We start from the raw sequence: 12072 nt of genomic DNA on the forward strand, positions 1-12072 counted from the left end.
TGGGGACTGTGGGACCCTGGTCCCTTCCTCTTTTGCTTCCTGACCATAAGGTAGCAGTTTTGTCCTAAGAGCTACTCCTCTGATGTGTGTGATGGCGAATGACATCACCGAAGCCCCCAAAGCAACAGGCCCACATGATCTGGGGCCGAATGAAACCTCAAAACTATGAACCAAAATCAATTTTTGTCAGCTTAAAAAGAAATATATTGGATGTGTGTAGTGAGGTGTGGGATATGGGCGTCAAGGGGCTGTCAGAAGACAACTTTAAGGAATCAGTTCTCTTCTTCCACTGTATGGGTCCCTGGGATTGAACTCAGGTCATCAGGCTTGGTGGCAAGTGCTCTTAGTCCACTGAGCCAACCCATCAGTCTCCCCAAATAATGTTCTATAAGTCAGTCGCCTCAGGTATTTCATTAAAACAATGTGATGCTAACAGGGGTTGGGGTCGGGTGGTGGAAGAACCTCCACAGTGACTCTTACTGCCAGATAACTTTGTGAAATGTTGCAGCGGACATTAGTTCTGATTCTAAAATGATGCAAACTGTAGCTACCCGATAGACACCATCACCTACAGTGGAGGGCCTCCATCCCACGGAGGCNCTAGCTACCCGATAGACACCATCACCTACAGTGGAGGGCCTCCATCCCACGGAGGCCCTAGCTACCCGATAGACACCATCACCTACAGTGGAGGGCCTCCATCCCACGGAGGCCCTAGCTACCCGATAGACACCATCACCTACAGTGGAGGGCCTCCATCCCACGGAGGCCCTAGCTACCCGATAGACACCATCACCTACAGTGGAGGGCCTCCATCCCACGGAGGCCCTAGCTACCCGATAGACACCATCACCTACAGTGGAGGGCCTCCATCCCACGGAGGCCCTAGCTACCCGATAGACACCATCACCTACAGTGGAGGGCCTCCATCCCACGGAGGCCCTAGCTACCCGATAGACACCATCACCTGCAGTGGAGGGCCTCCATCCCACGGAGGGTCTAGCATCCTGTTAGAGAGGATGCCAACACATGTGATCCACTCCTAACTGTATCTATTGGAGCAGTTTGTATTTCTCACAGTTTTGTCTGGGTGTGGCCATCTGCCAGACATCCTTTCCCTGTCTCCCACCACTACTGTTCTTACAGTTTCAACCACCACTTGCTCCCCAAGGTTCTGAGGGGTCTGACTAGCAGTAGGTGGTGCTCCAATCATACCTGGACATCCAGAGGCTTCTAGACCTTTCCACCTGGCTGTCTGGGCTATACCTTGTGAAGGCCACCCACGGAATGGGACCCATTCTCTGCTTGCTTCCTGAGCCTTGGCAAAGCCACCTTCATTGTCCTTGCTTTCCTGGATGGATATCTGAGTTCTCTTTGATTTCTCTGTTTGCTCTGAGCTACACAACTAACTCACCAAGTTCTCTCAGGCTTACATCCTTAAACATTGCAATCCCTCTGTCCTAGCTTCATTTCTGCTGCTATAATAAAATACCCTGAAACAATGTAGTGCAAAAAGGGTTCATTTTAGCCCACACATCCAGGTTACAGTCCATAACTGCAGGGAAGCGAGCGACCGGGCAGGAGCTCCAGGCAGACGACCTCATCATCCATAGTCAAGGGCAGAGAGGGATGAATGGACACATGCTCACTTGGATGCTTACTTATGCTTAGCTCAGCCTCACTCTTATACAGTTCAGGACCCAGTGCCTAGGGAATGGTGCCTCTCATAGGGGGCAGAGTCTTTCCACATCAAGACAGCCCTCCACAGACACACCTACAGGTCAACCTGACTCAGACAACCCTCACTGAGACCAAGGTGGCAGCCAGTTCATGTCTTCTCTGTTTTCTTGGTGTTTGTTCCAGGTAAAGCAGTTCTCATTCCTCCCTGGACCCACAGACCCTCGGAATGTGCCACAGGGAATGGTCCCTGGCTGCATCTGGCTTCCCTTGGTTGCCTGACCAGTCTCTTCTTCATATTGTAGCTACTATCAGTGTGAAACTTAGCAGCCTGGCTGTATTCCTAAACATGCTGGGTAAATGGGCGACCTCACTGACAAACCAATACACTTAAAAGCTTTTTATAACCAGGTCACAATGCCTCTCACATCTCAAGTGAAAGTTTCTTTGGCCAAGCACTGTCCTCACAGAGCTACGAGGCCTAGAAACACAGACTACACTGGGAGTAGGCTTCATAGGATGGGAGGTTACTGGGGACCAATGTTTCCCTGAGGTATAGACAATACCCAGCAACTTAACCCTACTGTCTCGCTGGTAGAGTAGGCCACACTGCAGCTCCATCACTGAGTTCAGGGAGGTTGCTAACTTAACAGTTGTAGGGCGCTCAAGTAGAGCTGCCATTCTGAGCCCCGAGGTCGAGTAATCAGCGGCAATGGGCTGAGACAGGGCATGCTTTATAAAGCCAGGAGGATTCACTTATGTTGGTTTTGTTGTTGTTGTTGTTGTTTGTTTGATTTTTGTTTTTTTGGGTTTTTTTTTTGTTTATTTTTTTCTGGCTTGGGCAGACTGCTTGGAAAGTTGTTGGGCATCAGCTGGACTTGCTGAGAAACCCATTAACGTTGGCCTTTCTGAGAAAATCTTCAATAGCATTTACTTGCAAGGCAAATTATGAAGATTTAGGATTTGCCCTGAGACTTCCACACTGCTCTTTAAATAAACATTCCTAATCCAAAGCCAACCACATCTATTTTAGACTTTTATCTTTTGAAACCTAAATTCACTGCTTTCCTGAGTTTTACAAGAACAGGTCTCCAAGATAAGGCACGGTAAGACGAGCTAGGCCTGGCCCCTCCTACCTCTCTGAATCCCGTACTGACTACACGTTGAACTGAATGATAAGTGAGGGGCATTTCCGGACGCTTGTCTTTGTTCTAAAGGGCACGGTTTTGGAAGCAGGCTCCCAGGACCGGGAACATAACCAGAGGGGCTTCAGCTCAGGCTCCAGGTTAACAGGGAGCAGGGGCAGGTTCAGTGGCTGCCTGCAGGCCTGACCCTGGGGTAGAGAGAGCTGCAGGGCAGCAGGTACCAGAACCCCCTCATCACAATGACCTCTGGGTGCCTTTCTGTCCTGGGAAGGAGACACAGCTCTTTTCCAAGCCAGGCTGGGACTGAGGAAGGTCTTGGGAGCCCCACAGTTTCCTGTGGGCCCTGTGCTGTCCCTGGGCTCCTGGGGTCTGCTGAGTGCTCTTGGTCCCACAGAGTTCTGAGCTCTTGTGCAACCCTGCCAGGCCCATTTTCCATTCTACACCAGGGTTCACCTTGAAGGAGAACTGTTGGGTCCAATCCATGTGAGACCCTGCTGCGCCTTGACACCCTGCCTAAACTTTCCATGTCTTGTTGGAGATAACGGTTATCTCAGGCTTGGGGAATGAAGTCTGGTTATCTATCTTCTCCTATTTGATGTTTTGCTGTGGAAGTTCAGAATGTAGTAAAAGTCTATGTGAGAGATTACTTAATTTTTCTTTGAGATCTATTCTACTTTATTGTGTATGAGCCATCTGCACGTGCAAATGTGCACCAATGCATATGCATGCCTGGTGCCCAGAGGGGTCAGAGGGGGTGCTAGTGGCCCCTGGAATTGAAGTTATAGATGACTATGAGCCACCACTTAGGCCCTGGCTATCAAACCCAGGTCCTCCGCAAAAGTAACAAGTGCTTCTAAACACTGGGTGAACTCTCCAGCCCCTTGTGAGGGAGTTCTGAAGATACACCTTCAATTTTTATGAAGATAATAAATCCACTGGGGAGAGGAAAGAACAAATGTTAGGCCCGGGTTTTCGGGTCAGTGCTCCTTACCATCGACTCTCCTGTGCTAGATGACGTAACGCCACCCTCTGCTGAGAGGTCAGCACTGTGTAACAGCAGAGTATGTATTTCTCACTGAGCCTTTACGTTTTACCCAGCACACCGATTCTGTTATTACCCCCTCGTCCCTCCAGTTTACAGATGACAAAGCTGAGGAACAGAGAAGCTCCTTGCCAAAAGATCTATAATGAATAAGAAGTGGGGGCCTGGGTGAGAGTTCAGGCATGTGGTCTCCTAAGCACTGTCCCATGAGCAGCGGGTACCACTATCCCGAGAGGGAGGGCCGAAACGGAGCACTGGGGGGCAGCCGTGTGGGACACACGACTTCCTTTGGGCAGCCTGTAGGGAACAGTGAGAACATGGGGTCTTCTCCGTGAGACATTTATTTGGAGAAGGCACAGACTGGGCTTAGGCTATCGGCCGCCATGTCTGGGTTGCTAATACAGCTCATGAACTTCTAGGATGGAGATACAGGTTGGTGTCATGCCGAGGTATGGGAAAGCAAGCCAAATTCTCCAGCTACATTTTACATTTGGGAAAGCCTGGCATAATACAGCACAGAAGGAGGGCTAACCTGGAAGGCAAATGTCACAGAGGGGTTTCTCTGTGTCCTGGGCCCTTATCTTGCTTAAATCTGAGGCGGAAATTATGTCATGCCAACTTTGGCTCACCCCTAAATTCTCTAGAAGTGTGAAGCAGGAAACTGGATTCAGCTGGTGAACTAGATCAGCATCCAGATAATCCAGGAACCAAATCCTCTTTTCTGTCATAGCAGGTATTTACCTGAATTAAACCACGCACTGTCGCTAGCCCCCAGTTCCCAGTTTTTCCTCAACAGACTCAGGTTAAAACTTTAAGCTTTCACCTTGTGAGGCTAATTAGAAATCGGAAGAGCCAACACTCATTAAACCACTGGTTCCTACCCACCAGTGATCTGTTCTTGCCTAACTTTCTTTTTTTCCTTGTCCTCTTCTTGTTGAGGCAAGGTCTTTACTATGTGACCCAGGCTGTTCTTGAATTTGGGATCCAACTTGGGACCCAGTCTTAGCCTCTTTCTCTCTTGTCCTTTTAATCTGAGGCCCTGTGCATGGTAGTTAACACTCTGGGCTATGGGTGGGATTGGCAGGCAGGGGTTGGATTGGGGTGGGGGGAGGGGCTACATCTCAGATTGCTGTACCCTCTCACTCAGTCTCCATGGCACTGATATTAACCTCCAAATCCCTGGGCTGGCTGGGCAGCCAGCCCCCCAGCCTGCTTATAGCCCTATAGGTCTTGAGTTCTGCCTAGAATATAACAGGAAGATAAAGATGGTAGCTTGAAAACACATTTGCTATGTCAGATCTGCTGTTTAGTGAAAAAAGATCTCCTTTCATCAACTTGGATCTCTTGCCTAAACCCTGGCGGGTTTCAGCCTGATCATTCTTCAAGTTTGATGTTTTATAGAATGGAACGTGAATTAATTCCCTGTCTGTCAGTATTGTGAGTTCCACACAGAGCTTGCTCAGTCTGAAAAACATCTGTATTATTAATCAGACAACCCAAATCACAGAGTGGACCTCAAAGGTTCATTTTAATGACTTTTATCCACAGATGACAAAGCAGACAGCTACCAGGGTTTTAGTGAGAAGGCTAACTACATGGAGTTGCATGATTTGAGCTCACCCTCAGAGTATAGCGGTTAAAACCCAACCTCAAGTCAATATAGTATTTGCAGAGTGACCTCACTTGCGCTCTACTCTAGCCTTAAGATAGTTGAATTAAAACCCTAATTTCTATTAAGTCTTTCAAATGAGAAGTTGACTTGAAGCATCCCCATGTCTCCCCCCAACCCCCGCAGCCGCCCCCCCACACACACACAATGAAATAAGGAGCAGCAGTTGGCGCTTTGCCCAAGAGGACAGCACTTTAGAAGTCAATTTGGTCTTGACTTCATTAACGAATGTGGGTGGTTAAGCTGAGTGAAAGGTGCCATTTTCTACACATGCATTCCGACTTAACCAGACCAGTGGTTGCAAGACAGCGCTACTGAGGATTAGGAAGAAGCTGTGATTGGGATTTTAATGACTTGCGTGCTATTTGCTATTTACGAATTGAATTCTTCAGCAGTTAAGTTTGGCTCCTTTCCCAGGAGGCAGACCTTTCTGCCTAGTTACCCCAATTGGCATGTGGTTCCCAGAGGATGCAGTTTTGTCCCACAGATGTTGCCTTTGATGGGAGGAGCCTGAGGCATTCTAAACTTTCCCTCCATTTGAGCTTCCTGTTAGATGGTATGAATCTCTCCTGCCCCAAACAGAGGACTGGCCTTTGCTTCAAAGGCAGCATAAGAGTGAATTATTTACCAAATCACACAAAAGGGAGGATTTATCAAGTTCCCTTTCTCCCTGAGAGGACAACCCCAGGACTGGGGGACTTTATTACTCTTGCTCTCAGCTGTAAATGATGTCATTCGGATGCTTTTGAAAGCTCTTCTTGCCTTAGTAATAAAACTTGATACCTGGGGCCAAATGCCTTTATCACCTCCACCGTCCCCACCACAGAAGAGCTGTGGCAGAAGAACAAGAGGCAGCATTTATAAGGAAGAGCACAGGATGTGGAGGGTTGGGCCTGAAGATATGGGAGCATATTCTACTGAGAAATCAATTTTGTACAGGCTCATTGGCCTCCCAAGACCTAACTGGGTACTTGGCAAGCCCTAGATTAGTTAACCCCACCTGTTTGTTGTGATTGTTAAGACTGGGATGTTGGCAGTGGATCTCAGCAAGGAAGCCACTCACCTGGAGAGGGTTTGCTGGGGCTCACTTTCTCCGACTTCTTTAGTGTCATGGTGCCTTTGTGTTTCTGCTTGACAGATGTTTGGTCAATGGCTGGAAGTCTGGGCTCATACTTAGCCGAAGATGTCTTGGTAGATAATCTTGCTTCACTGTGAGAATCCTCCTCACAGGAACTCTGTGGAAAATGGAAGAGGCGTGAGTGCCAGTGGCTGGGCCCAGAAGCAGGACATGTGGGTATTGCTGGGCCCTTCAGCGTCCCCCTCCCTCCGAGGGATCTTGTGTTTGTCACTGGGCTGGCTCTGTGGTCAGGGAGATTTTGATGGGTCAGGACTACCAGCTTCGACCTAACAGCGAAGCTGATGACTCTTGTCATGCTTGAGGAGACTGCATTTCTGAGTCTGTTGCTGGAGCATAAGCATATTATGAATACGCTTCTGACCATTACGTAATTTGATGACCAATAAACAGCTCATGCTCAAGGCTATATATGAAAGGAGGTGCTTTTAAACCAGTGAGTTTAAATTGTTTGCTGTTTGATATTTGCACCGTCTTGAAGAAGGCGAGGGAAATGTTCCTTATGCTGACTTGTGTGCTTGACAATGAAAAAGAAATTTAGATTGTGTAGCGGGAATGATTAAGTCAGACCTCAGTTTCAGTCATCCAAATTATTGCACAAGACAGATGGGTCTCCTAAGACGTCCCCTCCAGTCAGTCTTCTACAAAGAAGTCAGCCCTAAATCCACACAAGGACACGTCACAATTTATATAGCGCTCAACCCAGGTGTACAGATGAAATAACAATTATCCAAACATTCAGCAGTTTTACGAGTCCCCATCAAAGAAATGATACCAAGGATGTAAATGACAGTCAGGACCCTGGCTCCAAGGGTGATTTGAGTACAGCTTTGTGGCTTCAGGCATGTTCTGCGAGACCATGCCTTCTGTCACAAGCAAAACCTAAGGGGTTTTCCCACCTTTGGCTCCCGGGAGGTTCTCCTGTGTGGTGCATTAGTTCAGCACTAGAAAATTCTCTGAAAATGTGGCGCTTCTCAGGCATGCAATGCCAAGCTAACAATCCCTGGCACCTCCCCAGCGGTGGTGGTTCGTATTGATCTTGTCATTATTGCTGACACGTGTGGTGTTTTTTCATTTCAGTGGCTCCTGACTCAGGAAAACACACTGAATAGCTTTGAATTACTGGGTGCAACATAAGAGAAACAGGACTCTATAAAACATTTCCACGTGTCAGTCTTCTGGGACGAAGTCTGTATGTCCACAGGTGGACAGATCGTTGTTTTCCATGAGGACAAATCTTATTTTAAAACTTAGGTTTTGGATGTGGCTTTCAAACAAATAGTTATTGTTGCTCCATCCATTATTGGGAGACAGGCCACCCTCAGATAAAGGGACAGAGAGAGGGGACAGCATAATGAATCAACTGTTCTCACTCCTCTTTCAGTTCTGTGACTTAATAGAAATCTTTGAAAATGATTCTGAAATGTCAAAGATGAATCATGAGGTCATTTCTGAACACGAGATGAGTTCTCTATTCGCAGCAAAGTGGGTGTTTGGCAAATTTTAATTCTGAGGCTGGAGACTGTCATTATGACTGGGTGATGGGAGCCAGAGCAATGGGTTTGGATCCCCAGAAGAGCAGCAGGGAGCCTGGGACAGAAGTTCTTCCCCACACTGTCTGTAGGCTGAGCAGCTCTCTCTCCCCAGGCCTTCCTGGTTCTTTAGCCTGCAATTTCTAGCCTGCAGCAAAGCAATAGCAGCTCCAACTAAGACACCTATATTGCAGCCAGCCTTAGAGGATCCACCCATATCTCCCCAGCAACCCTCTAGCTGGGCTGGAACTCTTTGCTGGCCCCAGGCAGTTGGGACCTGGGAGAGTATGGCAAAGGGCTCTTTACTGGATGGCTGTTAAGCCTGTCCATCCTTCCTCCACCCATTCATTAGACTTCAATTCTTTAAAGTACTGGAGAGGTGAGACAAAGTTTGGTCAATTGCCCTGGGTACTGAGTATATCCTTGTCTGGTTTCTGGTTTCTGGTCCCATTGCCTTACTGCTAGGTGGGCATCATTCTTGAAAGTCCTGAAACTGCCCCTACAAGGGGGTGTTTTTGTTGTTTGGAAATAGAAGATACAATAACAAGGCCTGTGGCGTTCCTGTGTGGTGGTGGTGAACCTTTCCCCTCTTGCCTCATTGAGCAACCTCCAGTCTGTCACTTCATCTTTTAAATTCATATTTAATTTTATTTTTTAGTCTTTGCTAAGGTCCCGTCACACCCTTAGCCATCCTCAGTTGGCTCTGCCATCATGTAGGGAAGGCTTCTCCTTCCAGAGAGAGTGTGAGAGGCTGTAGGAACTGTTCTGTAGGGTCTGGCACTGATGTGTGACACTAAAAGCTCTGGGGCTTCCGGGCAGTGAATCTGGCTCTTACAGCTAGTGACCATGTGACGTGGGGTAAGTTTATTATAGTTCATTAGTTATTATATTTGTATTCCTTGTGTTTCCTCATCTGTGAACAACAGTTCCTACATCTGGGGGTTTCCTGATGATCAAGTGAGATAAGGCTTGCATCCATAACTTACACTGACTAATAACTTACAATAAGTTATAATAACTCTGCATTCGTGTACCACAGTGGACGAGGTCAAGTTCCATGCCCCGTCATTCACTTCCCACCACTTTCAGAACTAGCTAACTACTGGATGTTTGCTACCACCTTGAAACCAAAGCTGAAGGTCCCAGTGAAAGCTAGCCTACTGGATGGATGTCACCCAACCTAGGCCTTGTGAACAGAAGAGAGTCAGTTCCTATACACACACTGGTGTCTTCTACAGACTACAAAATGCACATAGGCATGCCAGCCAGCTGAGATTCATCTAGTCTTAACAAAATATGTTCTAAGTTTTTTTTTCCAGATAGAAAAGTTCTAATGTCAAATATTTTAACAATATCTGGAGATTATCAGAGCAACACTAATACTATTTTTATGTAACATGGATTTCAGAACTGTCTTTTCCTGTTATAATTTTGAGATTTACAGTTCCATTTCTTCGCCATATGTTCCTAAGTTGAAATGTCACATGAAGGTGGAGGCACACCCCACTGCTGTTTTCTTCTGGGGTAGGAAACCGGCTCTGTCTTTCAAAGTCAAAAACCAAACCATTGAAAGACCAACCAACCAAACAAACACTATAACAAAAACCCTGCCTATGCCAGGGTACTTTAACATTGAGAACTTGATGTCTTAATAAAGCCGTGTTAACTCATATAAATCTATTGACAAACTATTTCTAGGGTGTAATTAATTGCAGATTTAAGGTTTTTCCAGATAATCACCAACTAGCTCTTCTGGCACATAATAAAGTAGAAGATCACACCAGCATCTTCTGAAGTCCAGAGAAAGGCTAATTAGGGAAGGTCAATGCCAGTTGTTGGGGAACAACTTAGTCACAGAACGGCTTTTTATTTATTTGTTTATCTTTCCCTCCTTCCTCCCTTCTCGCCCTCCTTTTCCCATGCTATGTTGGGGCCACGCAGCTCTACCACTGAGCTACACACTTTTAGCTCTAACTTCACTTGGCAACATATGAAGGTTTCAAACCAGAGCTCCTGGAAGATGGAAGCCCCAGGGCAGGAGAGGCATGGGGAAGCACTTCCCCCAGCGTGCACGAGGGAGTAGAAGACCTGGCATTACTGGACATGAAGTGAGGCGACAACAAGTAGCATGGTCACAAGATTTGTAGACTCAAGCAGCCAGGGATGGAAGAGCCTTGGTGCTATTTTCCAAGATCTAGGGAATTGGTTCTCACTAGTCCACCCCTCCATCCCTCCCTGGAGCCATGGGGGCGAGGGCTGACAGATGTGCACCCAGCCAGGTTTTGCCATGTGCTGGTGACTGAACTATGTGATCCTATGTGGCTTTGAATTCACAGAGATCTTTTTGACTCTGCCTTCCAATTTCCGGGATTAAAGGCCCATATCACCACATGCAGCCAGGTGTGTGTGTGTGTGTGTGTGTGGTGTAGGTCAAAGGGCAACTCTTTAGTCCCTCTTCTTCTGCTGTGAATTCTGAGGATTACATTCAGTTTATCACCTACTGAGCTGAGCAGTCACTGGTTGTGGTAGGGACAGGCTCTGTATGGCACTGCAGTGGCCCTAGAGATTGGCCTGGGGTTGGGTGTTTCTCAGGTGTAGGTAGGTCTGCTATGATGTGTTTCCCATCTTTTGTTTCAGCTAAGAGGTCCTTCTGAGGAAGGAGACTCAGCCATCAAATGGAAGTCCCCCCTTCAAAAAACTTTTTACTCAACCTGCCAGTGCACAGAACAGTGGAAGGAGACTGAAAAGCATTAGTGGCACCTGATGGTCTCTGGGAGGGGGAGGGGAAGGGAGAGGGAGAGGAGGGAAGGGGGAGGGGAGTAATTTTGATCTGGGGCTCAAAGTTCCATCTGGGCTGCAGCCAGGTGTGGATGGGGGAAGGAAACTGCCATGGTCGGGTTCTAGGGTCCTGAGCAGAGGGCAGAGGAGGAGGAGGAGCCAGAGCAGAGGGTAGAGGAGGAGGATGGGCCGGATTTTGAGCAGTTCTGATATCCAAGCAGAGGTGTTGGAGTCAGTGAGAATGAATCCCGTCCATGGAGCCATTTCTGAGTGGAGAGCAATGTTGATTTTTTTTAAAAAAAGGATTTATTTATTTATTCTATGTAAGTACACTGTAGCTGTCTTCAAAAAGAGGGGGTCAGATCTCATTACGGATGGTTGTGAGCCACCATGTGGATGCTGGGACTTGAACTCAGGACCTTTGCAAGAGCAGTTAGTGCTCTTAACTGCTGAGCCATCTCACCATCCTGCAATGTTGATTTTATTCCATGTGTTCCTGTCTTTGAGAGAAATCAAGGCATTCTACAAGTGTGCCAGAGAAATCTGTTGTTTTCATAGCTTATTCTTATAAAGCACAATTCTTGCTTTTATTTCTCAAAGAAATATGTACTCATAATGTAGCAAAAGGGAGTAGAATAAAGAAAGAGCTGGGCAATGGTGGCACACACCTTTAAATCCAGCACTTAGGAGGTAGAGGCAGGCTGATCTCTGAATTCCAGGCCCGCCTGGTTTATAGAGTGAGTTCCAGGACACCCAGGACTACAAAAAGAAATCCTATCTGAACTCCCACCCTACCCCTCAAAGAAAAAAAAAACGAAAACAAACAAACAAACAAAATGAACAAACCAAAAAACCAACCAGAAAAAAACAAAACAGCACAACAAAATAGAATTGTATCAGATAGGAGGAGGGGGGATAGGATAGGATTTGGGGGAGGGGTTGAGAATTGGGAAAGGGGATAACATTTGCAATGTAAATAAATAAAATATGCAATTTACACAAAGGAACTCACACAATATGTATTCACTGATAAGTGGATATTAGCCCAAAACTTAGGATACCCAAGATATAAGATACAATTTGTTAAACGCATG

General features: G+C 46.9%; 1 protein-coding gene across 11 annotated transcripts in view; it reads right to left on the reverse strand.

The window, feature by feature from the left end:
* The window catches only part of March10 (membrane associated ring-CH-type finger 10), a 94813-nt gene that overhangs the window by 46359 nt on the left and 36382 nt on the right, over window positions 1–12072 (reverse strand). For all 11 annotated transcript variants that reach the window (XM_021178086.1, XM_021178088.1, XM_021178090.1 and 8 more), the window contains one exon: window positions 6597–6768. In XM_021178086.1, the coding sequence (XP_021033745.1) occupies window positions 6597–6768 (172 nt within the window). The remainder of the gene's footprint in view (window positions 1–6596; window positions 6769–12072) is intronic.

This window comes from Mus caroli, chromosome 11, assembly GCF_900094665.2.
Source record: "Mus caroli chromosome 11, CAROLI_EIJ_v1.1, whole genome shotgun sequence".
Classification (NCBI taxonomy): domain Eukaryota; kingdom Metazoa; phylum Chordata; class Mammalia; order Rodentia; family Muridae; genus Mus; species Mus caroli.